This window comes from Erythrolamprus reginae, chromosome 2, assembly GCF_031021105.1.
Source record: "Erythrolamprus reginae isolate rEryReg1 chromosome 2, rEryReg1.hap1, whole genome shotgun sequence".
Lineage (NCBI taxonomy): Eukaryota > Metazoa > Chordata > Lepidosauria > Squamata > Dipsadidae > Erythrolamprus > Erythrolamprus reginae.
In genome coordinates, this window is record NC_091951.1 from 124625520 (window position 1) to 124649810 (window position 24291).

A 24291-nucleotide genomic window follows, 5' to 3' on the forward strand; every position below is an offset into this window, starting at 1 on the left:
TTTTTTAGTTCCCAAATGAACTATATTACCCTCTTCTGATCTTGTTCAGTTTGTCTGTATCTTGCAATGCCTAGACTTTAGATTGGATGGATACTGAAAGTGGGATCCAACTAATGCCCAATAAACTGGAACTACTACTGTCGGTGATTCTGGAAAGTATATTTCAAAATGGAATACATAAATGAAAAGTGACTGTTCAAGATCAGCATGGAAATGAATGGTGTTCATTAACAAGTTATTTCAAAATAGTTAGGATGGGGTATTTTCTGGCTAAACGCTCCCTCCAACTGTTGCTTGAAACAGCAGAATGGAAAATGTACTTAACTGAAGATTGCTTCATTTTGTGGCAATGTGTTGCGATCTGCCAGCGGCCTGCAGAGCTGGCAGCAGACAGAGTCGGACAGCGGGGAGGGTGGGGAGGAATATGGGCCAGGCCGGGAGTCTGGAGAAGGCTCGGTGCCAGAGGCAGGGATCCAGCCCAAGCCATCTGGGAGGTCTGTGCTGACCCCAGAGGAGTGATGGCGAACCTTTATTCTCTCAGGTGCCGAAAGCGTGTGCGCACACACTATTGCGCCTGCACAAGTGCCCACACCTATAATTCAAAGCCTGGGGAGGGCGAAAATTGCCTCCGCTACTTCTCCCGGAGGCCAGAAACAACTCCCGGAATCCCTCTAGAAGTCAAAAATTCCCTCCCAGAGCCTCTGTGAGCCAAAAATCAGCTGGCCAGTGTGTTGGAGCTGAGCCAGGGCAATGGCTTACGTGCTGGCAGATATGGTCCCACATGCCACCTGTGGCACCCATGCCATAGGTTCGCCATCACTGCCCCAGAGCCTCCAGAGGCTGACATGAGTGAGGCAGAAGAACAGGGGGAGCCTGTTCTCAAGGCGTGCATGCGCAGAGCTGCCAGAAGGCAAGAATAGTTACAGAGGAGAAGGACTACTCAGGAGTGAGGCTTGGACATAATTGGCCTCTTCCACAGGCTATAAAAGTGGAGCAAACAGAAGTGCTCGTTGCAGGAAGCAACTCTGTTCAACTCATTTCATTTCAGTTCTGACTCTGTGTTTCTGTTTGACCTTGCAAAGCTCCTTGGTAATTGGTCTTTGGCAGTGTCTCAAGAAAGATAAAGGTTCATGTGCTAACTTACCTTTTTTCCAAAAGACTATTGTTGGACTTATTAATATTGTTTGGGACTTATTACGACTGGGAATGAACATAAATCACAGCCTTTCAAATAAAAGAGATTTTGGGGATGCCCTTTGTGCTGTTTTATTTATCAGGAAGCCAAGGTCAGAACACGACATTCCATAAAAAAGAGACATAAAATCAATTTTCTTAACAAGATTCTGATTTCCAGGAACCAAAGCTATATGAAAACTGTTGACCAGGACACTGATTCTGATATCATCAGTTAATTCTGTAATACCGTCTTACCAGAAGTGGCTTCCTCCCAGTTCAAACCAGTTCTTTAGAACCTGAAGTAACTTGGTGGCCTGGGTCGCTGGAACCGGCAGTGACCCAGGTCCACCACGCCCCCAAACTGGCTTTCTTGGTGGTGCCATCTTGGTTTTTAGCACTGCACACGCAGCACATCATTGAGCAAACAGACAGTGAAGAAAACCGGAACCCACCCCTGCTTCTTACTCTTATTACAAGTAAGAAAAGTTGCACATACCTATGCTACTAAGGGGAAAACGTAATGCCAAACCTATTTTTTCTTCATAAACGTCACATTTTATACCTCATTCCTTTACAATTAAACATCAGTGTTTCTTCCTCAGTAGTATATGACCTAAATCCCAGTTCTTGCTGCACACTTAATGCTCTAGACAAACAAGAAGTTTCTTTTCAAAACATTTCAACATTTCAGTTTTACTTGCCTTGTTGATGCTGAAATGACCCTCAAATCTGCACCCATCGCCATTATTCAGAGGAATTTTCATTGAGTTATCAATGTGGCCAACTTCATGTCTTCCCATTTCATCTTGAATATCTAATCCAATCACTACAGGTGGAAGACCAAAGTTAAAAAGTGGAAGAGAGAATGTATTATAAATTAAAACATAAAGACATAACTGTATTTCCCATTTTTATATGAAAGTGAAACTAGATGGAAAAATAATCATGTTTAATGTCCCCCCCCTAGTTTTATGAATTCATAGAATTTAGTATTCTGTTAAATAGTACAACAAGTATTCAGTGAGTCAATGCTAGAATGCAAGCACACACTCTCCTTTAGCAAACTACCGACAAGCTTCCAGTATTTAAGATGGTTCAATAGTGCTCCCCAAAAAATCTGATCAGTTAACCTGTACACAGAGAGATGAATAAATGAAATATAGCTTTTGTTTTCCTCAAAGCCTTTCTAATATATATATATTTATTGTTTGTAATCATTTTTAAAAATATTTTTGTTGTGCTTTTGGTTCTTTCATTGTATTCTTTTTAGTTTTTAACTTTGTCTTGTATATGAGATGAGCAGTTACATACATTTATCAAATAAATAAAGTATAACAATTATTATATTGTCCTGCTAGTACATTATGGGAGGAAAAGACAAGTAAAACATGGCTGTTCAGAGAACGAGTTAATAGAAAATGCTATATGTCAACTTTGCCATTGGAAAATAATCTTAATTTCAAGTTTAGGGACACCTAAGATATACACCTGGCTATCTTGACTGAAACTTCTTCTGTAGCTTGCCATATTTCAGTAGCTATTCCATCAATTCCTGTAGCCTTCTAATCTGGTTGAACTATATTAGAGGTTCTTGAAAGTAGTTATCTTCCAAGGAATCTTGGATGTTGACATCTCTACTGTATAGTGTTTTGGTATACTGTACTCCTTCCATTTTCCTTTGATCTCCTTTGAATTGGTTACATTACCAGACCAATTTGATTTGATTTGGTTACATTACCATACCAATCTTTACCATACCAATTTGAGATTGAAATCTTCTGGATAAAGAGATTTTTTTTAAAAAAAACTTTCCACCGATTTTTACCAATGTCTTTACCGATGTTGTTGTAATACATCTTCTTGTCTCTTCTAAGAGCTCTCTAGTTAAGTTCCATTCTGAGGTTTTTGTGTTTCTTGACTTTGGCTTCTCTTCGCCTCTTGGCCATTTCCATGGTTTCTTTTGACATCCAGTTTGCTTTCTTTGCTTTTGGCAGTCTCCTTTCATATTCATCTTTGACAACTTCTTTTCAGTTCATTCCATAATTCCTGCGGTTCTCTATCAATGAAGTTCAGGACTTCAACATAATTCTTAATGTTCTCTTTGAAAAATACTGAATATATGTTCAAGAACATATCATGGAAATTGACTTCTTCTTTACGTAGCTTAAGTTGGAGCTTTTACATGAGCATTTTATGATCTGTTCCATATTCAACACCTGGCTATATCCTTGATACTATAACTGAGCTCCTCCATCTTCTTTTAATAATAATATAGTCAGTGTTCCCTCTAATTTTTTTTGGGGGGGGGCGGGCGGAAAAGTATAGTGTCTGAGCGGCAGTCCCTTTGGGACTGGGCGGCATGGAAATAATAAATAAATAAACAAACAAACGTTTTGCCTCAGAGAATTTCAAAATAAAATACTGTACTGTGTGTCTATAACAGTGAGCTCATAATAGGGCAACTCTATCAATATCAAAATGCCACTTAAATAGTTGAGCTAGTTTCAAACCAGATTTTGATTTTCTTTCTCTCTTCCTTACTCCCATTCTTTTTCTTTCTCTTTTCCTTCCTCTCTTTTCTATCTGTTTCTCTCTCTTCCTCTCTTCCTCTCTCTCTCCTTCCCTCTCACTCTTTCCCTCTTGGCTTCTGGGCAGGTTTGGAAAACTCTGAGTTGATGATGTTTTTAAGTGAGCAATTGCTCACTGCTCAGCTTAGAGCAGCGTTTCCCAACCGGTGTGCCGCGGCACACTAGTGTGCCGTGAGACATGACCAGGTGTGCCGCCAAGCTCCAGCTGGGCGGGGCGCTGCCGGTACTTCCGTCCTGGGGCTCCCGCTCGCAGCTGTCCCCCGGCTCCTGCTCGATGCCGCGGTTTTCGGCACTCTCCTGCTGGGCCCCAAAGAAGGAAGGCAGGAAGAAGGAGAGCTCCATTCTTCGCGCCTTTTTCCCGCCTTCCTTCTTTGGGGCCCAGCAGGAGAGCGCCGAAAACCGCGGCATCGAGTAGGAGCCGGGGGACAGCTGCGAGCAGGAGCCCCAGGACGGAAGTACCGGCAGCGCCCCGCCCAGCTGGAGCTTCTCTGGCGTCGACGGCAAGTGTCCTTTGTGGCCCGGCGGGAGGGCACTGGTGATGGGAGGAGGGTGGCCGCAGCGGCCGCAGGCATTCGCGGGGAGATGGCGGCGGCAAGAGGGAGCTCCAGGCGGCGGCGAGAGGGAGCGCTCTCTCTCTCTCTCTCAGCTGACTGCAAGCGGGAGCCCTGACGGTGGCGGTTGGACATGCTGCTGGACGTCGTACATGCTGGCGCTGCGGGCCTGGCATATACGGTGTCCAGCAGCACGTCCAGCTGCCGCCGTCAGGGCTCCCGCTTGCAGTCAGCTGAGAGAGAGAGAGAAAGAGAGACATATACGAGAGGCAGAGAGAGAGAGAAAGAGAGACATAACAAGAGAGGCAGAGAAAGAGAGACAGAGCAAGAACGAGAGACAGCAAGAGAGGCAGAGAAAGAGAGACATAGCAAGAGAGGCAGAGAGAGAGAAAAAAAGAGAGACATAGCAAGAGAAAAAGAGAGACTTAGCAAGAGAGGCACAGAGAGAGAGAGAAAGAGAAAGAAAGAGAGACATAGCAAGAGAGACAGAGAGAGAGAAAGAGAGAGAAAGAAAGAGAGATAGCAAGAGAGGCAAAGAGAAAGAAAGAGACATATAGCAAGACAGTGAAAGAGAGAGAGAGCAAGAGAGAGAGAAAAAAGCAAGAAAGAGATAGCAAGAGAGACAGAGAGAGAGAGAGAGAAAGGGAGAGAGAAAGACATAGAGGAAGGGAAGGAGGGAGAGAGAAAGAGAGCAAAAAAGAGAGGAAGAAAGAAAGAGGGATGGAGAGAGAGAAAGAAGGGAAGGAAGGAAAAGAGAGAAAGAGGGAGAAATAGAGCGAAAGGGAGGAAGAGAGAGGGGTTTTTTGTCCAAACTTTTCTTTAGCGCCCCCCCCCCCTTCAGTGTTCCCCAGGATTTTGAAAATATGAATAATGTGCCGCGGCTCAAAAAAGGTTGGGAAACACTGGCTTAGAGGGAACTATGAATATAGTCATGCTCCATTTGTTGATGTCCACACAGTATACAGAGACATTGATTTGGCTGTTTAAAGACAGTGTTAGGTACGAAGGAATCCTTGAAGTGACAGAAATTGGTAAGTTGGTCTTCATCTTCATTTTGGTTTCCTAAGCCATACCATTCAACTACATTGTCCTATTTCCTGTTTCCAATTTTGGCATTCCAGTCTCCAATCACAAGCAGCATCTTCTGTCAATTTCAAATGGAACCTGATCACAAAGGTCATTCCTCTTCTTCTGTCTCGCTGATTGGAGCATAAACTTGAATGCAAGGATTGTCTATGAAATCTAGTTAGTATTATTCATGTCACTGATTGCATTGTAATCACGTTCTGTTCCTGCTGTACTCATTCTAACTACAGTATAAAAGCAACACTTTGTTCATTGTTTTTCATGGCCAAAGTAATAAACAGTGTGAACTTTAGTATCCAGTCTCAGTCCCTCTCAATTTATTGATGTCTAAGTCAATGTGTAGTTGTTTTAGTTCATATTTCACTGTGTTGAGATTTCCTGTGTGCATGTTTCTTATGTTCCATGTCCCTATTGTGATTCTAACTTTTAAGCTTCTTTTTCTGAACAGCAACATCAGCAACTAGTTGCAAAGACTTTACTTTAGCCATGTCATGAATGCATTTATAACATGGCCGGGGTACTCTGCAAGATTCTCAACTCTTCCTCAGTAGCATAATCAGTGCCATTATATAGCACAAAGTGTTCAATTATCCTATCCACATGGTTCTCTTACAGAAGTGGCCATTGCCTTCCCCTGGGTAGTATAAATTGATTCCTTCACCATTGTCCCTAAAATAATCAACCGCTGTGAGAGATGGTGTTCACAAAAGGGGAGCTGATATGAGGGATTTCATTGAAGCAGCAATTTCCCAGGAAGGAGGAAGCTCATTCCAGAAATGAGGAGAAGGAGAAGGCAGCACAGCCAGAAACTGGATAGGCGACAGAGGAAGAGAGTAAGGATAGCCATTCCCTAAAATCTCCTACAGTATATCCATTAGGATGAGAGCAGGAAGGGTTTAGTCTGGCAAGATTCTGTCTGTCGCATGTAAGCAAATAAGGAACTCTGTCTGAGTTGCTCTACATCGTTCTTGGGCTTATCTGCCTCCGGAAATTTCTTATATAGCTGCTGCTATACAGGTAGCTGTATAGGTACCTGCTTGCTTTATCTGAATACTTTCATGCCTCTTTCCCATTACACTAAAAAAATATGTTGTGACTCTTCTGGGATGCTCTCTGTCAGAGGAAGCAGCAAATGAACCAATGGACTGGATTCAAAAAAAGGCAATTTTAAAAAAGCACATCTCAGAACATACATCACAGTATAGCTTGTCCCTCCTATAATTTTAAATCCATTAACATCTGAAAATGATTGCCGTGTCTTACTCAGTGACTTCAAAAACAGCTGAAATTTAAAAAATAACTTATCCCCAAGAGATTTATAGGAAAAATGTGTATTACTTGTGACGATTCCCAGAAGCTGTGATACTTTAATGCCTACTATAAAAGATGCTTGCTTTCCCTTTCTATTTCCCTAAGATCCATAGTGACTAATTGCCTTCCAAAAATTTAAGATGGAAGGGGGGGGGCAGTCAACAAGCACAGCAGTTGCCGTTAGATCAATTCACTTCATAGAAACATAGAAACATAGAAGTCTGACGGCAGAAAAAGACCCCATGGTCCATCTAGTCTGCCCTTATACTATTTTCTGTATTTTATCTTAGGATGGATATATGTTTATCCCAGGCATGTTTAAATTCAGTTACTGTGGATTTATCTACCACGTCTGCTGGAAGTTTGTTCCAAGGATCTACTACTCTTTCAGTAAAATAATATTTTCTCATGTTGCTTTTGATCTTTCCCCCAACTAACCTCAGATTGTGTCCCCTTGTTCTTGTGTTCACTTTCCTATTAAAAACACTTCCCTCCTGGACCTTATTTAACCCTTTAATATATTTAAATGTTTCGATCATGTCCCCCCTTTTCCTTCTGTCCTCCAGACTATACAGATTGAGTTCATTAAGTCTTTCCTGATACGTTTTATACTTAAGACCTTCCACCATTCTTGTAGCCCGTCTTTGGACCCGTTCAATTTTGTCAATATCTTTTTGTAGGTGAGGTCTCCAGAACTGAACACAGTATTCCAAATGTGGTCTCACCAGCATTCTATATAGCGGGATCATAATCTCCCTCTTCCTGCTTGTTATACCTCTAGCTATGCAGCCAAGCATCCTACTTGCTTTCCCTACTGCCTGACTGCACTGTTCACCCATTTTGAGACTGTCAGAAATCACTACGCCTAAATCCTTTTCTTTTGAAGTATTTGCTAACACAGAACTGCCAATACAATAGTCAGATTGAGGATTCCTTTTCCCCAAGTGCATTATTTTACATTTGGAAACATTAAACTGCAGTTTCCATTGCTTTGACCATTTATCTAGTAAAGCTAAATCATTTACCATATTGCCGACGCCTCCAGGAATATCAACCCTATTGCACACTTTAGAGTCATCGGCAAATAGGCAAACCTTCCCTACCAGACCTTCCCCTATGTCACTCACAAACATATTAAAAAGAATAGGACCCAGAACAGACCCTTGTGGCACACCGCTTGTAACCTGACTCTGCTCACTGGACTTTGTGTGCTTCTCTCACAACTGAACAGAAAAATCCAGTGACGTGTGAACTGGTGGTAGAAATTCTACATAAAAAATCCGTACCCTCACATCATTTTTAAAAATAGTTACAACAGCCGTTTTGAAACTATTGTTTTTCATAAAAGGTCTTTGCCTAGTACTGAAAGCATGAGATTATATGCCAAATTAGCTCCTCATGTCCTTTTTAAGAAAAGAGTGGTCAGTAAATATTTCTCTTTCCTGTCATTTGTTACCGGGATAAGTACACTATTATCTAACTAAATATTTGGCAACACCAGAAAAGTCATTCAGAAAACAAGAATGTAATTCTACCTACAAAAGTATTTTTTCTTCCAAGAAAAGAACAAGTATTACTCATAGGAATCTGAATGTGAAATATGAAACTAACATAGTTCTGCAATCGCAACTGTAATCTTAGCTGAATAAGGAAAACTCACATTCACAGTGCAGGCTTGGCAAACTGATGTTCAAATTTACTTCTATTTTGCCCCCACTGTCTTTGTCTGGATCGTCCACATAGAGTTCATTCACACTGCAGGGGAGAAGAAAATAGGTGGTGTCATCTTTAGAAGATATTAAAACAAGCCTTTATTTGAATGAAATGTGCCAAGGACATTTGTACTGAAAGAGAAATAAACTTTACTGGAGGACTGAGCTATACAGGTTAAGAAAAATAATTACACCACTCATCAAAATACGCATGCTGTCTCTCTAGAACAGTGTTTCCCAGCCTTAGCAACTTGAACATATTTGGACTTCAACTCCCAGAATTCCCCAGCCAGCATTTGCTGGCTGGGGAATTCTGGGAGTTGAAGTCCAATTATCTTCAAGTTACCAAGGTTGGGAAACACTGCTCTAGAATACGTGCAGAATGCTGCTCTAGAATACGTGCAGAACAACTGATCTAAAATGAGGATCCAGATTGTTGGGGGCGATATGCTGACTCTGTAAACTGCTTAGTGAGGGTGGTAAAGCAATGTGAAGCGGTATATAGGTCTATGTACTATTTATGTGATTGCGCTATTAAATAATATGAAAGTTCCTAATGGCACAAATAAAGGTAGGTTATAATCAGTTAAATAGTACGTACAGTGTGTATCTTCTCAATTAAAAAATAAAATACACCCACAATGAATAGAAATCAGATTCAAGCTTAGACCTGTTAATAATTGGGCAAATTCAGGGGTGGGTTCCTCCCATTCGGACTGATTCGGCCGAACTGGTAGCGACCCACTGGTGATGTCATGATGATGTCACAGATCTGATTCGGTCCATGGGCGCTGCCATCTTCTTTTTTTTAAATTCTTCTGAGCATGTGCAGAAGCTGAGTTTTTGGCACTGTGAATGTGGTCACCATCTTGTTTTTGCCCCGCCCCCTGATTTTTTGTGCATGGGCATGAGGAGTACCCATGCAGCCCAGGAGGAAACAAACCGATAGCAAGGTAAGTTAGAACCCATCCCTTGGCAAGTTGATACTCTTTTTTGGCTCCCAATTAACAGAATTATGTTCAAAATAGCAGTTTTTACATTATATATTTCTTCTCAGGCAGGTTTCAGCTTCATTCATGTAGGCTAAATAAGTCCATTGTAAATAGATCTCCATTATTCAATTTTACAAATAGAAGATATTATTTAAAAGTTGAGATGTGGCACAATTGTTTTTTTCAAAGCAGCTTCATTTCAGTGTTTCTCAACCTCCCAAACTTTAAGACGTGTGGACTTCAACTCCTAGAATTTCTTAGCCAGCAAGCTAACTAAAATTCTTTTTATGTTCCTGAAGTTGAGAAAGACTATTCTATGCCTGATGTATGTGAATAGAATGGAGTAAAGAGATAACATGGTCCTGCCTTCCTCAAAATTATTGCGATTTCCAGTTATGTTCAGGCAGCATGGCTTTAGTATGAACCTTACTGTCTGGGAACTGTGGGGCAGGAAGTGGGAACAGTGGAGTCAACCTATTCCCTTATGTTCATGTTCTCATGCATGTTACATCATTAATGTTTGTTCTCATCATTTCAACGATTAAGTAATATGCAGATGTTTCTTAGGGAAAAAATAGGCCAAGATATGCAAGTGTTCTAGGATTAAGTAATATGCAAATATTTCCTTAGCAAAAAGTAGGCCACAGATATGCAAAGTTTCTAATTAATGAACCATATTTCTTAATTTTTTATTTTAAAATAAAAAAATACTTTAACAATAGCAATGGCTTAAGATGATATGCCCCTCACATAATCCTATAAATGACTAATAATATGGGTCGGCCAGGATGCCTCCTTTCTCCTTGCCGACCTAGAAGCCCTCCTGCTGGGCGCAGCATCCTGCCCCCCTTACTAAGGGGGATGGCGCTGGTGTTGGGATGTTGCAGTCCAAAAGGGTGGGGGAGGGAGGGGAGACAAGCTCCAGTCCCTCACTTCAACCAGGAAAAGGGTGGTGTTTGAAGGGTAGTCAGGCAGGACTTATTTCAGGATCAATCCTAAAGGAATGAGAAGCTTTGGAGTCCTCCAGAGCTCTTCATCACTCGTGGAATGGCAGAGAAAGTTTAGTGAAGTAGCAGAAATGACCATGAAACGAGGGATTCCTACCAAATTCATACCTCCCCCACCATGCGTGGGATGAGTCTGCATTGGTTGCCAATCAATTTCCGGTCACAATTCAAAGTGTTGGTTATGACCTATAAAGCCCTTCATGGCATTGGACCAGAATACCTCCGGGTCCGCCGGTTCTGCCACACAAATCCCAGCGACCAGTTAGGTCCCACAGAGTTGGCCTTCTCCGGGTCCTGTCGACAAAACAATGTTGTCTGGCGGGACCCAGGGGAAGAGCCTTCTCTGTGGCGGCCCCGGCCCTCTGGAATCAACTCCCCCCGGAGATTAGGATTGCCCCCACCCTCCTTGCCTTTCGCAAACTCCTTAACATCCACCTCTGCCGTCAGGCATGGGGAAATTGATTCCCCCGGGCCGTTTCCGTTTTATGTATGATTTGTATGGGATGTATGACTATTTTTATATTAAGGGTTTAAAATTGTTTTTTAATCATTGGATTTGTACTGTGTTTTGTTGTTGTGAGCCGCCCCAAGTCTTCGGAGAGAGGTGGAATATAAATCTAATAAATAATAATACTAATACTAATACAAATAGTAATAATAATACTACTAATAATAATATTGCAGCAGCTGAGTATGTGATCGATTGTTTCATCTGTAAAGAAACAAATGAAATAATCGATCACATACTCAGCTGCTGCAAAATGATCGCACAGACTGACTACAAGCATAGACACAATGCTGTGGCACAGATGATCCACTGGAACTTGTGCCAGAACTACCATTTACCAGTGGCAAAGAATTGGTGGGATCATAAGCCCGAAAAAGTGGTCAAAAATGAGCAAGCAAAACTACTGTGGGACTTCCGACTTCAGACTGACCGAATTCTGAATCATAACACACCAGACATCCTGATTGTGGAGAAAAAGAAAGTATGGATCATCGACATCGCAATCCCAGGAGACAGCAGAATTGAGGAAAAGCAGCTAGAGAAATTAGTGAAATACAAAGATCTAAAAATCGAGCTGCAACGACTGTGGCATAAGCCAGTGAAAGTGGTCCCAGTGGTACTTGGCATGCTGGGCGCAGTGCCAAAGGATCTCAGCGGACATTTGAAAACCATCGGAATTGACAAAATCTCCATCTGTCAATTGCAAAAGGCTGCTTTACTGGGATCAGCAAACATAATTCACCGCTACATCACGCAGTCCCAGGTGCTTGGGAAGCGCCCGACTGGTGATGAAATACGAAATCCATCATTGTGATCTCGTTTGCTGTGTTGTATTGACATAATAATAATAATAATAATAATAATAATAATAATAATAATAATAATAATAATGAGCGTTGGGTGAGGGGCACACACATGTGCAGATGTGGGTGCACATTGCATTATGAGTGTCAGCACATGCATGTGTAGTCACGCATGCACTCACATACGTTTGGCACACAACGCCACCACTGCCCTATACCATTTTAGAAACTCCACCTGTGAATTGGTTTAATGTGCTGTTTCACACAGCACATTAAACCAATTCACAGGTGGAGTTTCTGTAAGTATAGTTGCTTACACGCAATAAAAGGAAAAATCTATAGATATTGTTTGACTTGTTTAAAAAGAATAACAGGACATGCTCATGACGTATAAAGCAGAGTTGCAAATAATGTTGCTTAGCATAAAGGATAACTAAACAACCAATCATAAATTTCAGTTCTCATCCAATTCATTTTAGCCACATCTCTTTCCCAGCAACCAATTCCTGAGCTCATTCTGCAACAACTTGCTTTCCCTTCAGGTTTTTTTTCCCCACTTAACTATTTTGCAGTTTCCTTTCTTTTCAGATTTTTGGAAGAAAGTTCTATAGCATGATTTTTCAACATAATCAAGAAAATATTTTACTGGAGCAAGGGGGCAAAAAGTGAACCACATGAAAACAAGAATACAAATGGAACAGAAAAGGCTTCTAGAGTTGTTAACCTGATCCTACGTAGCTTCTGCTCCGGCAATCTCACACTACTCACAAGAGCCTACAAAATTTTTGCCAGACCCATCCTTGAATACAGCTCATCTGTCTGGAACCCATACCACATCTCGGACATCAACACCCTCGAAAATGTCCAAAGATATTTCACCAGAAGAGCCCTTCACTCCTCCACTCGAAACAGAATTCCCTATGAAAATAGACTAAGAATCCTGGGTCTAGAAAACTTAGAACTACGACACCTAAAACTCAATTTAAGTATTGCCCACACGATCATATGCTGCAACGTCCTACCGGTCAATGACTACTTCAGCTTCAACTGCAACAACGCAAGAGCACGCAACAGATTCAAACTTAATATTAACTGCTCCAAACTTGACTATAAAAAATATGACTTTAACAATCGAGTTGTCGAAGCGTGGAATTCATTACCGGACTCAATAGTGTCAACCCCTAACCCCCAACACTTCTCCCTTAGAGTATGCACGATTGACCTCTCCAGATTCCTAAGAGGTCAGTAAGGGGCATGTATAAGTGTACTAGAGTGCCTTTTGTCCCCTGTCCAATTGTCTTTCCTTTATCTCATATATCATATATATTTTCTTCCTTTCATATATCTTCTCCTCTATATTTACATATTATCTTTATATATATTACTTCATGTCTATTCTCTTCCATATGTATTGTGTATTGGACAAATGAATAAATTAAAAAATAAATAAATAAATAAATAAATAAAAAGAATGCGGGTTCTATGTTCAGAAAAACATGTTTTGTTCAGATGCTAAGTTTATATGGATAGTGTTTAGGTTTTGGATGGCACTTTCCAAATGGGGGACACGTTATAAGCTATTCCTGAAAGACAATAAAGTGTCAGGTCAGCAAGTTCAGAATAGCTGCATTTCAAGACAATGTGCCACACTCCATTTATTGCTTAGCAATCCTTCCTTAAAATTGATCCATAAGGCAGATGGTAAGCATTAATCAATCCTTTGTTGAGATGATTCATAAATATGATGCAGAAGGGAGGAACGTGTCTATTCATGGGTGATCTGGTTTCATGTCCCTTTGTTGCAGCTGCCAAAAGACAGAGCTAAGCTTTTCATAGTGTTTATCACCGGTTGATTACTTAGTTACTTGGGATTAAGTAATATAATCCTTCAGGTTCCCAGGAATGAGCTCAGCCAAGGGAAGCGCAATTCCTTATGAGAGTGCACCTATCCTTTAGCACCTTAGTGCTTCCCGAGGCATGCCAGCTTATGAGGCTGCCTGTTTCACAAGAAGGACTCTCTACACTTCTCCCCATCTCCTCCAGGATATATGAGACATACCTATCTTGTCAGTTGCAATCTGCGAAGCAAATTAAGCTATCAAAGGCAGTCTAGCTTTGCAGGTTTTATACTAACACTACCTTGCATTTTGCATTTAATTCAAAAATTTGCATTAAAACACCCTTGCTGTCCTCTTCAGGAAAAAACAAACAAGATCATATGCTGCAACGTCCTACAGGTCAATGATTACTTCAGCTTCAACCACAACAACATAAGAGCACGCAACAGATTCAAACTTAATATTAACCGCTCCAAACTTGACTGTAAAAAATATGACTTTAACAATCGAGTTGTAGAAGCGTGGAACTCATTACCAGACTCAATAGTGTCAACCCCTAACCCCCAACACTTCTCCCTTAGACTCTCCACGATTGACCTCTCCAGATTCCTAAGAGGTCAGTAAGGGGCGTACATAAGTGCACTGATGTGCCTTTCGTTCCCTGTCCAATTGTCTCTCCTTTATCTCATATATCATATATACTTTCTTCCTTTCATATATCTTCTCCTCTATTTTTACATATTATCTTTATATATATTACTTCATGTTTATTCTCTTCCATATGTATTGTGTATTGGACAAATGAATAAATAAAAAATAAATAAATAAAATTGGTTTTTGTAGAAGATACTTTTAAAAGTATGCATAATACATAATTTTATATAGGTTTTATTTATAGTTCTTTGCTTACACAGGTACTCCTGCAAGCACAAAATTTATATTGGTAAGTGAGAAATTGGTTAAGTGAATCAAAATTTGATGTTGGTAAGTGAGGAATTCATTACATGAATTTAATCACTATAGTTGTTAAATTAGTAACACAGTTGTTAAGTTAGGGCTGTCAAACTCATAACCTGCGGGCTGGATGCATCACACTCTGGCCACGCCCATGCCAAGTTTAGCAAATTATGACACATCATGTGACAACGCTGTGACGATGCGAGTTTGACACCCCTGTGTTAAGTGAATCTGGTTTCCCCATTATGTTGCTTATCGGAAGGTTGTATGACCCTTCTACTATCATAAATGTGAGTCAGTTATCAAGGATCAGAATGTAAATCACATGGCCATGGGGATGTTGCAATGGTCATAAATGTGAAAAAGTCATAAATCACTTTTCTTAGTGCCATTGTAATTTTGAACGGTCATAGAAACATAGAAGACTGACGGCAGAAAAAGACCTCATGATCCATCTAGTCTGCCCTTATACTATTTTTTTGTATTTTATCTTAGGATGGATATATGTTTATCCCAGGCATGTTTAAATTCAGTTACTGTAGATTTACCAACCACGTCTGCTGGAAGTTTGTTCCAAGGATCTACTACTCTTTCAGTAAAATAATATTTTCTCACGTTGCTTATGATCTTTCCCCCAACTATCTTCAGATTGTGTCCCTTTGTTCTTGTTTCACTTTCCTATTAAAAACACTTCCCTCCTGAACCTTATTTACCCTTTGACATATTTAAATGTTTCGATCATGTCCCCCCTTTTCCTTCTGTCCTCCAGACTATACAGATTGAGTTCAATAAGTCTTTCCTGATACGTTTTATGCTTAAGACCTTCCACCATTCTTGTAGCCTGTGTTTGGACCCGTTCAATTTTATCAACATCTTTTTGTAGGTGAGGTCTCCAGAACTGAACACAGTATTCCAAATGTGGTCTCACCAGTGCTCTATATAAGGGTATCACAATCTCCCTCTTCCTGCTTGTTATACTTCAAGCTATGCAGCCAAGCATCCTACTTGCTTTTCCATAAGATCATAAGTGATCTGTTATAAGTTGAAAACTACCTATATATACTTTTTATTGCTTTACTATTCTTTTTTTTTAGAAGAGATAATATTATGCTCGAGAGGGATCTTGAGTTCCTCCCACAGAACCTCTAAACTTACCGCTCCAGCACCTTCGCTTTCTATCTCCATCTCATTTGTTGCTGTAAGTATACCATTTGCCCCCACCCAAAAGAATTAACTGGTGGCCTTGGGAAACAATTGTTCTTTCTTTCTTTCTTTCTTTCTTTCTTTCTTTCTTTCTTTCTTTCTTTCTTTCTTTCTTTCTTTCTTTATTAGATTTGTATGCCGCCCCTCTCCAAAGACTTGGGGCGGCTAACAACAATAAAGAAAACAATGTAACAAATCTAATATTAAAAATAATCTAAAAAACCCCAATTTAAGAGACCAATCATACAAACAAGCATACCATGTATAAATTCTATAAGCTTAGGGGGAAGGGAAAAAATTTCAATTCCCCCATGCCTGACGACAGAGGTGGGTTTTAAGGAGCTTGCGAAAAGCAAGGAGGGTGGGGGCAACTCTGATATCCGGGGACAGCTGCTTCCAAAGGGTCGGGGCCGCCACAGAGAAGGCTCTTCTCTTGGGTCCCGCCAAATGACATTGTTTAGTTGACGGGACCAGGAGAAGGCCAACTCTGTGGGACCTAACCGGTCGCTGTGATTCATGAAAAAACTTCGTTCCAATTTTACCTAATTATATCATAATTTGTCACCCTTCCTCTTTCTCAAACGGCATTGACAAAGTGCCGCAATAGATGGGTTGGACTTCCATGGCTGGTATGTCAAACCCCGGGGTTTGCCTTAGTAGGGGGTTGGGGAAGGTCCTGGTGGTGAAGTTCAGTGGCTACCGCTAAGCTCCGGAAAAGTTCTGTTGGAGAGCAAATCAGCTATGTGCCTGGTGGCAATCAGCACAACACAACTGAGATGCCCAATGCTCAGCCCAGAATGCCCAACGACCAGCTGTGTCATCACACAGAGCCAGGAAAGCACTTTCCAGGCAAGGCCTGAGCTGGTGAAGAGTATGGCTTGCCTACATAACCACGCTGGAAGGCGACTGTTCCCAGCGTTGACGTTAATTCCAGATTGCATCTGTTTCATGACCAGTGCTTTTCGGAGCTCATTTATGTGCCTGATTCCAGCTTATTAAACCTAGTTATTACCCGCTGGCATTGTTACTGCTGGGGTAGATCTGGAGCTTGGACAATTTAAGAGGAAGTCAGCACTCCTTTTTTTTTTTGTTTCCCCAAGTCTTTCCCTGCTGCTTTCAGTTGGAAGGTAGGCAATCTAGAGGAGGGAATGGCTGAAGGGACAATTCCAACAGCTCAAGTGCCAGCGGGAGAGACACTGGCTGCTAAATCACAGGCTGCAGAGGTGATACCGGAGCAAGGCACAGAGCCTGGGGTGCCAGGCATGTGTCCAAAGGAGTCTGAGGGGCAAAGAAGTGCACAGTTGACAATGTAGGGACAGCCAGTCACAGATGTAGTCCACGATCAGAGGGGGAAGTAGCGGCTCTGTTTGTCTATGACTGTTGGGACTGGACCTCGGCCACCGCAACCCCTAGTTATTCTGGAATCCAGGCAAATGTTTGGCATGGAAGGCGGTTGACAGACTGTGAGGAAGGGGAGTATTCAACCGCTCCAGGTAGCCACAAGATGGAGATATGGAGGGGACAGTTTGGAAAGGGCAGCTTCCGGGATGCCCCTACCTTGCAACCATGGGACCTGCTGGGAGAGGCCACCTCACAGCCAGCACAGCTACAGGAACCAAAGCTGAGCACTGCATTTACCTGGTTCCAGTTGGCCATTCCAAAGCTATAACTGGATACTGCCCCAAACATATTGCGTGAAGCTTCAACAAGGGCCCTGGACCAGGGGCTGTTGCCTGGAAAGACAGGCTGCGGGGACAGGGCACCATCATTTTGGGTCCCAAAACAAGCAGGACCACTCCATGGTCATCAGGCCCCTTTGACGGCACCTGGAGTCCTGGCCCAATGCAAACAGACCAGGGCCCACTCGATCTGGGATGGCCGGCTGCCTATTGGCCTTACCCAATGACCATGGAACCACTTTCCCTGAGGCTGCCTTTGATGGGGATCCAGATCATCTGGCTGTTTTTAAACCAGGTGATCAGCCACATGGATTGCTACAGCCGTCCGTACCCATCACAGTGGATGATGGTTAATGCAGTGATGGTGATATTGGAGGGGAGACAGCTAACTAGGTAATGAGCATGTCGGAGAACTGGCAGACATTGGCCTTTTCCTGGAGACACTACAGGCCCGATTCGAAGACCTAACCTGAATCCACCGGGTGGAGGGGGAGCCACTGGCACTACAACAGAGGGGTTGGCCAGTAAGGACTATGTCCAGGACTTCTGTCAGGCTGTTAGTAAGGTGAGGGGGTAGCATGAGCAGCTGTTGGTCTATCATTTTAAGGCAGGCCTGGACAGGGGTCTACACCAGGCCTGTGCCTATCGGGGCCTCCCTCATCAGTTAGCTACCTGGTACCAAGTGACCTTCGGGCTTGACTTTGAGCTATGGGGGTGTCGCTCCAAGGTGGAGTTCAGTGCTGGACCATGAAGGAATGCAAAGCATCCCTTCATGGCCAGCTGGGCAGGGCCTCTCCTTGCAGGGGGTCTGTGGGATGGGACAGCCCAACTAATAGTGAACTGTTTCCAGTGTGGCCAGCTGGGTCATTGCGTGGCAAAGTGTCCAGCCTCAAAGCCACAGACTAAGGCAGAGTCCCCAAGGGTGAGCGCAGTGAAGAGGACACCTCTGAAGACCCAAGAGGTTCAGAGTGGCAAACCAAACGGGGGGGGGGGGCACTAGCACCACCAGAGGTGGCCAAGAGAACACCAGCAGAAGGCAAGTACCAGATGGCTGCCTATAACAGCAATTACGATGGGGAAGGGAATTTGATGATGAGCTCACCTGTCCGGCCCTTCCTCATTCCTCTGACCATTACCGCCCCACAGTTGGGGTGAGAGGGTAGATATAAGGTGCCGATAGATTCAGGGTGTACCCGCTGCCTGATAAGCCGAGCAGTAGCTAACAACCTCATGGTATGGATCAAGAAAATGGTTAACCCCGCTCAGTTTGAGCAGGTTGATGGGTCCCTGTTGGGGGGAATGCCAGCCATACATTTCACAGAGCCGGTGCAGCTTGACATAGCCCAGCATTGGAAAATGATTCAGTTTATGGTCATGCTTACAATGACGAAATCCATAATCCTAGGGTTAGCATGGTTAGACAACAATATGATGGGAAGGCAGATTAGGCAAACCCACTGCGCATTAAGCCATTCAAGGGGGAAAAGAATAGGTCAGGAGGGTCCACTCCAACCATCCAAAGTCCACCCCAGGCCTCTTTCCCTTGAGTCTATATGGATTTGGCAGAAGTGCTTAGCGAGGCCCAGTGTGAGGTGCTGCCCCCCAACTGCCGACCGATTGTCCCGTTGACATCCTAGCTGTGACATAACTACCAAAGCCCAAGATGTACTCAAAGGAGATAAAGGAACTTAGGAAGTACATTGATAAAAAACTACCTCCGGGGTTCATTCAGCCCACTCATTCAAGGATTGCAGCTCCTCCTGTTCAAAGAGAAGGACAGGACTATGCAATTATGTGTGAACTTCAGGGGCATTAATGGTATGTGTGTGTTGAAAACATGTACCCTCTGTCCCTGATGGAGATGTTGGCCCACTTGGCCAAGGGGAGGATATTTAACAAATTGGACCTGAGGGAGGCAAACTATCAGGTGAGGATCTGCAAGGCGGATGAATGGGAGACCGCCTTCAATGCTCCCTGGGGAGTTACTAATTCAGTGTAATGCACTGTGGGGCCTGCAGGGGGCTCCTGCAGTGTTTGGGCAGTTGATCAATGAGATGTTATAATCAGGGGGTGCTCATATACCTCGATTACATCACCAAACCATGGCAGAAAACACCCAGTTGCTCTGTGGGTCTTGGAATAGCTACTGGCTGCTAACTTATACGTGAAGTTCTCGAAATGCGAGTTCTACCAAACTCAGCTGGATTACATGGGATATTGTGTGTCCAGAACTGGAGTGGAGATTGACCTAGTCAAGGTCCAGGCTGTCTTGGGGTGGCAAGCACCAAGAACATGGCAACAGCTGTAAATTTTGTTGGGCTTCATGAATTTTTATCAGACTTTCATTCCCACATTTGCCAAGGTGGCTTTGCCTTTGACAGATCTCCTGAGGACTAAACACACAGTGTTGGAGTCCCAACCAGGCCAGCCACTGCACTGGATGATGGAGTGCCAATAAGGATTCAAAGCCCTCAAGGAATTATTTGCCAGAGAACTTGTACTAAAACACCCAAATCCTGAACAAGCTTTTGTAGTTCAAGCAGATGCCAGCGTTGTAGCAGTAGCTACTGTCCTATTACAAGCATGTTACAACCATATGCATATCCCTCCTGTAATCTCTCGGAAATGGAACATAGGTGGGCCATATGGGAGAAAGAAGCCTTTGTGGTCCTGTGGGCCCTGGTTACCTGGCATCACCTCTTGGAGGGCAGTAAATTACCGTTCGAGTCCTTCCAGATTCCATTGCAATTATCGCCCAAACAACTATGGTGGGCGCAGTACTTTCACCGCTTCTTGTTCACATTAAAGTACATTCTGGCCAGGAGGAATTTTCTAGCAGATGTATTGTCACAGATACCTCAATATGATAGCTGCCGAGAGGTTATCAGATAAGCTATCATTCCACCCTCCCCGCAGACACAATCTGCTGCGTTTAAAATGGTTTAAAATTGTTTTTAGGGGTTTTACTATCACATTGTAGGTTTTATTTTCTGATTGTGAGCAGCCTAGAGTCCCTAGGGAGTCAGGTGGTGTACAAATTCAAACTACAGTGATCCCTCTATTATCGCGAGGGTTCCGTTCCAAGACCCCTCGCGATAATCGATTTTTCGCGATGTAGGGTTGCGGAAGTAAAAACACCATCTGCGCATGCGCGCCCTTTTTTCTATGGCCGCGCATGCGTAGATGGTGGAGTTTGTGTTCCCCACCGCCCACGCAAAGGGGAAACCCGATTCGGCTCCTCGCTGCTGCTGCGCTACCGAGCAGATCAGCTGCTGGGCGGCCGAAGGAACCTTCCCTGGGTCTTCCCGGCCGCCCACGCACAGGGGAAACCCCGGCTCCTCGCTGATGCCCGCCGCTTGCCCGCCCGCCAGCAAGAGGGGGAAGACCCAGGAAAGGTTCCTTCGGCCGCCCAGCAGCTGATCTGCTCAGCGCAGCAGCAGCGAGCAGACGAAGATCGGGGTTTCCCAGCCGCCCACGCAAAGGGGAAACCCCGGCTCCTCGCTGATGCCCCCGCTCACCCGCCCGCCGCCCGCCAGCAAGAGGGGGAGAGATAGAGAAAGAGAGAGAAGGAAAGAAAGAGATGAGAGAGGGAGGAAGAGAGTGTGAGAGATGAAGAAGCAAGATAGAGAAAGAGAGAGAAAGAAAGATGAGAAAGGAAGGAAGAGAGTGACGTCATCGGGTGGAAAAATCGCGATATAGCGTTTCGCGAAGATCGAGATCGCGAAACTCGAGGGATCACTGTAACTAACTAACTAACTAACTAACTAACTAACTAACTAACTAACTAACTAACTAACTAAACTTCCTACATAGAATAAACTGGACTCTTCCTTCTGATTTCCTTTATTTTCCCCTCTTTACGTGTCCCTGAAGTTTGTATGTTTATGTAATAGAAGGGGAGGGAGGGAGTGGAGGAGAGGGAGGGAGAGGGAGGGAAATATACATGACATCATTGCAGAAATGCAATTTATATCTGGTCCCAGACATTAACAAGCAAGTACTATAAATAATATCTTTTTGTTGTCATTGTGGTTAAGCGCTGCCGCCGCCGCCTCCAACCTGTTTGTTAGTATCTCAACTTCTTAGTACTTGCTCTCGTGATTCTTTGCTCACTAACAGTTTACCATAAGGAAATAGCTTCTGAAACAATCAAGATGTATCTTTAGAAAAGGATACAGTATTGCTTAGCTATTTTGAGATTTAAGATTCACTCAACGTCTTTGTCACTTCCTCTTTGACCAGTCCCAAGAATGTTCAAAGCATACTGGCCTACTATGGAAGGAACTGAAGACCTCAAATCAATATAAAATAAAATGGAGAATAGAGACGTCAACATTCACTTGAGTCAGCCACTATAATTGGCACTATGGCACTCAGTCTTCTGTTTCCTGTTAACCCACACACAAACATGATGAGGATGAACAGTCTAACCTTACCACTTAACAATTTTGCAACACCTTTCATTATAGTATCTCAAAAGTGTTGAGCAAGCATTAATTAAGCTGAGGAAGTAGACAGCTAAACATGATTCTCAACTTAAAGCGTAGCATAATGAGGAATACAAGCCAAGATTATTCGTCAAATGTTTGCCAGTCACAGTACTAAAAAAACCAAACCAGAGACAAATAAAGTACGGTAGTTAGTCAAACAATTAATTCACACTTCCCTTATTAGAACTGTTAACATTTGTGCTAAGCCAATGCTTTTCAAATAATTTTCTAGAGATTTTTGAGATTCTTCAAAATCTTTTCAGATTTTTAACTTTGAATATTAGAGCTGGTGGAAAGTTCTCTATAAAAAAAAATTGCCCACCAGTACTTGTCTTTTTCTATAAAAGGTACAGGGGGGAAAAGAGACCTTGTCAATATAGCCATGGTCCAAACATGAGGATAAATTCCCAGAATTTATTAGTCATTGTAGAGAAAAGCTGAAGAGTTGAAATCCATATATTTGAAGACTTCCAGGTTGGAATTTCCCAGTGTATCACATATTCCAGATACACATTTCATTCGTACAGCAATAGAATGCATATGCTCATTTCATACTACCAAAATAAATTGTGGCCTCCAAAATTACACCTCCAAATGCCTTGTGTCATATAAAAGTGAATGGCAGGCATACACATTTTCTCAGTCACCAAAAAAGGGAGTTAGTGGGAAAGAGTTACAACCAATTCACCTAGGTAGGAGGAAGAGGAAGATACATGATACACCATGGCAATTCTTGTAATTGTAGGTCCTGTAATTAGCATGTGTCAGAGGGGCTATAGCCCAAGAGCCATGTTTCAGCTAAAGATCGGAACTCAGGAATACCAAGTCAAAAAACTTTCCAGTTCTCATGGGCCAGTCCAATCCGGGAATCAGAAAAGCATCCAGAGACAGCAGAATAGCAGGTGGCATAAGCACATTTGTGCAATGTGGTTGAACCTCCAAAGAGATCAGGCAGCAGGCAACATTAGCCATTTTTGGATGGCCAGAGCAGCTCTACGTCATGACATCAACCTTAAATCTAAATTCCAAAATTATCACAGAGATCAAGAAGAGAAACTTAGCTGCACTCCATAGAAAGGACACACAAGCCTGATCTCTCTTCACTCCATGGCTAGAATCATAGTGAGAGAACTAAGGTGCATCAGATTTGTTGATAGGTTAGGTCCCACATAGTGGGTCTTCTCCAGGTCCTGTCAACTAAACAATGTTGCTTGGCGGGACCCAGGGGAAGAGCCTTCTCTGTGGCGGCCCCGGCCCTCTGGAACCAACTCCCCCCAGAGATTAGAATTGCTCCCACCCTCCTTGCCTTTCGTAAGCTTCTTAAAACCCACCTCTGCCGCCAGGCATGGGGAACTGAGATACTCTTTCCCTCTAGGCCTTTACAATTTTATGCATTGTATGTTTGGTTTTACAATAAGAGTTTTTAACTGTTTTAATATTCGATTGTTATATGCTGTTTTACTACTGTTGTTAGCCACCCTGAGTCTACAGAGAGGGGCGGCATACAAATCCAATAAAAAATAAATAAATAAAAAAGATGAGCCCCAATAAGGCAAAGAAGACAAGAAACGTTTTATCATGTCAAGTGTGCCAGTTCAGGGCCCTAGAAGTGAAAATCTTGTTGGGTCTGGTCTATCCACCTGGAACATAGAAGCTCCATTTTATTCCCATTCCCCCAGTTGAATAAGGCACTTTCCAGAGCTAAATTATTTGTAGCCCTCACTTGCCAACTATGAAATAGACTAGCAATTCTATCACTAAATGACATGATCATAAAGTGAAATGTTCACATAACTGCACTCGACTGGCATTGCCAATTCTGGCTATGATCATGAAGCAGATCACTAGCGGCCATTAAGCTTGACCATGGCTTGACTTCCCTATCGACAGTGCTTGGCTGAAAGTCAGCTGTGAAGGTCGCAATTGTCAATTATGTGACCAGGGGATGTTGCAGCCATCATAGATGCATGCCAGTTGCCAAAGGCCTGAATTGTGATCATGTGACTGCAAGGATGTTACAATCCAAGGACCAGCGGTAAATATTCTTTTTCAGAATTTCAAACCTTGGCTAAACAAGCCATCAGTAATGGAAGCAAGTAAATTAGTAAACCAGCTCGTTCCAGAATAAGTGGAAAGAGAGGAGAACAATTGACCCTTATTTCCAGAAACTCATTAAATGAATTCTATTCTTTTCCATTGTCTTCCTAATCTTGCCACCCTTCACATATATGAGAGAAAGGAAAAACAAGAAGAAGGAAAGAACTGAAGATTGAAACAATCAAACATCATGAAGAAACACGTCAATAGGAAGGGGCGGGAAAACAGTTCCATAGCATCAGAGATGGACTAAAGGAGATTGGCTCAGGGTCTTCAGCTTTCAAGGTGAAATC

The 24291-nt window shown here is 42.8% G+C and overlaps 1 protein-coding gene across 1 annotated transcript in view; it reads right to left on the reverse strand.

The window, feature by feature from the left end:
* ERGIC1 (endoplasmic reticulum-golgi intermediate compartment 1) overlaps positions 1-24291 on the reverse strand; it is a 116911-nt gene that overhangs the window by 24203 nt on the left and 68417 nt on the right. The window contains exons 4-5 of the mRNA XM_070739402.1: positions 8373-8467; positions 1878-2002 (exon numbers count right to left, since the gene is read on the reverse strand). Coding sequence (XP_070595503.1) covers positions 1878-2002; positions 8373-8467 — 220 coding nt within the window. The remainder of the gene's footprint in view (positions 1-1877; positions 2003-8372; positions 8468-24291) is intronic.